The 2,134-nt window shown below is 39.2% G+C and overlaps 1 protein-coding gene across 2 annotated transcripts in view; it reads left to right on the top strand.

The window, feature by feature from the left end:
• The window catches only part of LOC116694544 (NACHT, LRR and PYD domains-containing protein 12), a 16,072-nt gene that overhangs the window by 1,076 nt on the left and 12,862 nt on the right, over positions 1 to 2,134 (top strand). For both annotated transcript variants that reach the window (XM_032524293.1, XM_032524294.1), the window contains exons 2-3: positions 602 to 744; positions 1,313 to 1,481. In XM_032524293.1, the coding sequence (XP_032380184.1) occupies positions 608 to 744; positions 1,313 to 1,481 (306 nt within the window). In that variant the 5' untranslated portion in view covers positions 602 to 607. The remainder of the gene's footprint in view (positions 1 to 601; positions 745 to 1,312; positions 1,482 to 2,134) is intronic.

The raw sequence follows: 2,134 nt of genomic DNA, 5'->3' as shown, positions 1-2,134 counted from the left end.
AGATAGGGGAACGAGACACTGCGTCAGTTACGACACTAAGGCGTTCCCCTTAGTGTCGTAACCGACGCAGTTCGAGTTCCCCTCGAAGGGGAACTAGTTATTCAAGTGCTCTGTTGTTACTTTTCCTCGTATGATGTCAGAATGATTTGCTGCAATGATCACACCCCAAACAGAATAAGGAAACAATAAAAAAGCAGAGTGAGTGTGGGTGAGGCAGGAAGGGAGAGACCATTAACGGACAGATGCTCCCACTGAAAAGAGAAGTGAAAGCTTCTGGCCACTTGATATCAAGTGTTATCTGACATCATCATCTTTGACAGGCTATGTGTCTACAAAAGTGGAAAAAAATGATCCAGTTTTTTGATTGAAGTTCTGAGAACATCCCTCTTAAAAACTAACATCCACAACTTGATTAATTATTCCATCTTTAGTTGATTTTGTTTTAAATTTATATTGAAGAATTACTCTTTTTTAAATTTATTCAAAACCTATTCAGTTAGTTATTATTTATGACATTACTGCAGCATATTGTAGATTTTGGCCCATGTGCCAACCTTCAGCAGCAAACTGTAGCGTTCTGATGAATCATCTCCTTCTCCAGTGAACTATGGAGATGTTTGTTGACGACTCCAGCCTGGAGCGCTGGGAGGTGATTGGCTCGGGGGGTTTCGGACAAATCTACAAAGCCAGGCACTGTCGGTGGGCCTGTGATGTGGCCGTCAAACTGCTTCGTCATGACGACGGGTAAGTTGGTTACAATTTAAAATTATTTAAAATATGAAATAAAGTAAATCTAAAGCTGTGACAATTGCAAATTTTGCTGTACAATTAACTATCTCAGAACTAATAATCAACAATGTTCTTGTCCCTTTCAGTTAAATTTTAAAATACTAAAGCTATGAATGAATTTTCAGTATAAATCTTTTGTTATGAATCACTGTCATGTGACCCAGATAAAGTAATAACACAAATACACAGCCTATGAAGTATGACATGGCTATTTATTATCATAAAACATTATATCTAACTGTATCCTACCCTTGTTATTTTTGTTGCTATGAACCTGTTTAGGGTCAAGTGCCAACAACTAACAATTGAAATAAAAATTAAAATATATAGTACGACCAAAAATCACTTAGACGATTACAATATTGCATATCTGAACAACAGTTACCAGTCATACGCTAAGACCTTAGCTAATGTTAGCAATTAACGGAATTTAACGCAAAAAAAGTTGTTGCAAAAAATTGACAATTGTGTAATAATAGTAACAGGCCTATGTGAATCACTCATTATGCAAATAAATACACAGGACCGGTGCGTCTTTGCAGCGTGAGATCGACATGATGCGTCAGGCGAGCAGCCCGCATGTTATCCGCGTCCGAGGGGTCTTCAGGGGTCGACTGCCCCACTCCGGCCCATCGATGCAACTTGGCGTGGTCATGGAGCTCATGGAGAGGGGGTCACTGGCCGACCTGCAGGTAACCAGCTGTTAAAAGTAGTGTAAAAGCACATGAATAACAGTTTTAGTCAAATGCTACCCTGATATCCACCTTTCCTGTTCACTGATCAAGTTCCTCCTGTGTTGATCAAGTCTGTGTTCCTTTGTATGGATGAGGTGTGTAATTTGATCAAGTGGTGCCGTAAAAATAATTTGTCCCTTATGTGGAGAAACTAAGGAGTCTCATAGATTTAGGAAGAACAAATTCACACATACACTACATTAACAACCTCCTGTTGAAATTGTCAACACGTTTTAAATTCTTAGGCATCCATATTTCGACTCCCTCACATGTTCGTTTCACATCAGATGTGCCATTAAGAAGGCACATCAGAGGCTATATTTTTGAGGTGTCTTAAGAAATATGGTATGTCTCTTATATTCTAAAGGAATTCTACCGTTGTACAATTGAGAGTATATGACAGGTAACATTGTAGTGTGGTTTGGTAGGACTACTTCACATGATCGTAATCTTCTGCAAAGGTGTGTCAAAACTGCGTCTAAAATCATCGGCTTTCCACTTGAACCTTGCAACATATTTACGGAAACGTAGTACTAAGAAGGCACGTAGTATTATGCAGGATTCTAGTCATCCTGCATATAACCTTTTCTCCCACCTTCCATCAGGGAGAC

Source organism: Etheostoma spectabile, chromosome 8 (assembly GCF_008692095.1).
Source record: "Etheostoma spectabile isolate EspeVRDwgs_2016 chromosome 8, UIUC_Espe_1.0, whole genome shotgun sequence".
NCBI lineage: Eukaryota > Metazoa > Chordata > Actinopteri > Perciformes > Percidae > Etheostoma > Etheostoma spectabile.
The sequence above is the reverse complement of the archived record's forward strand: the minus strand, read 5'-3'. Positions and strand labels throughout refer to the sequence as shown.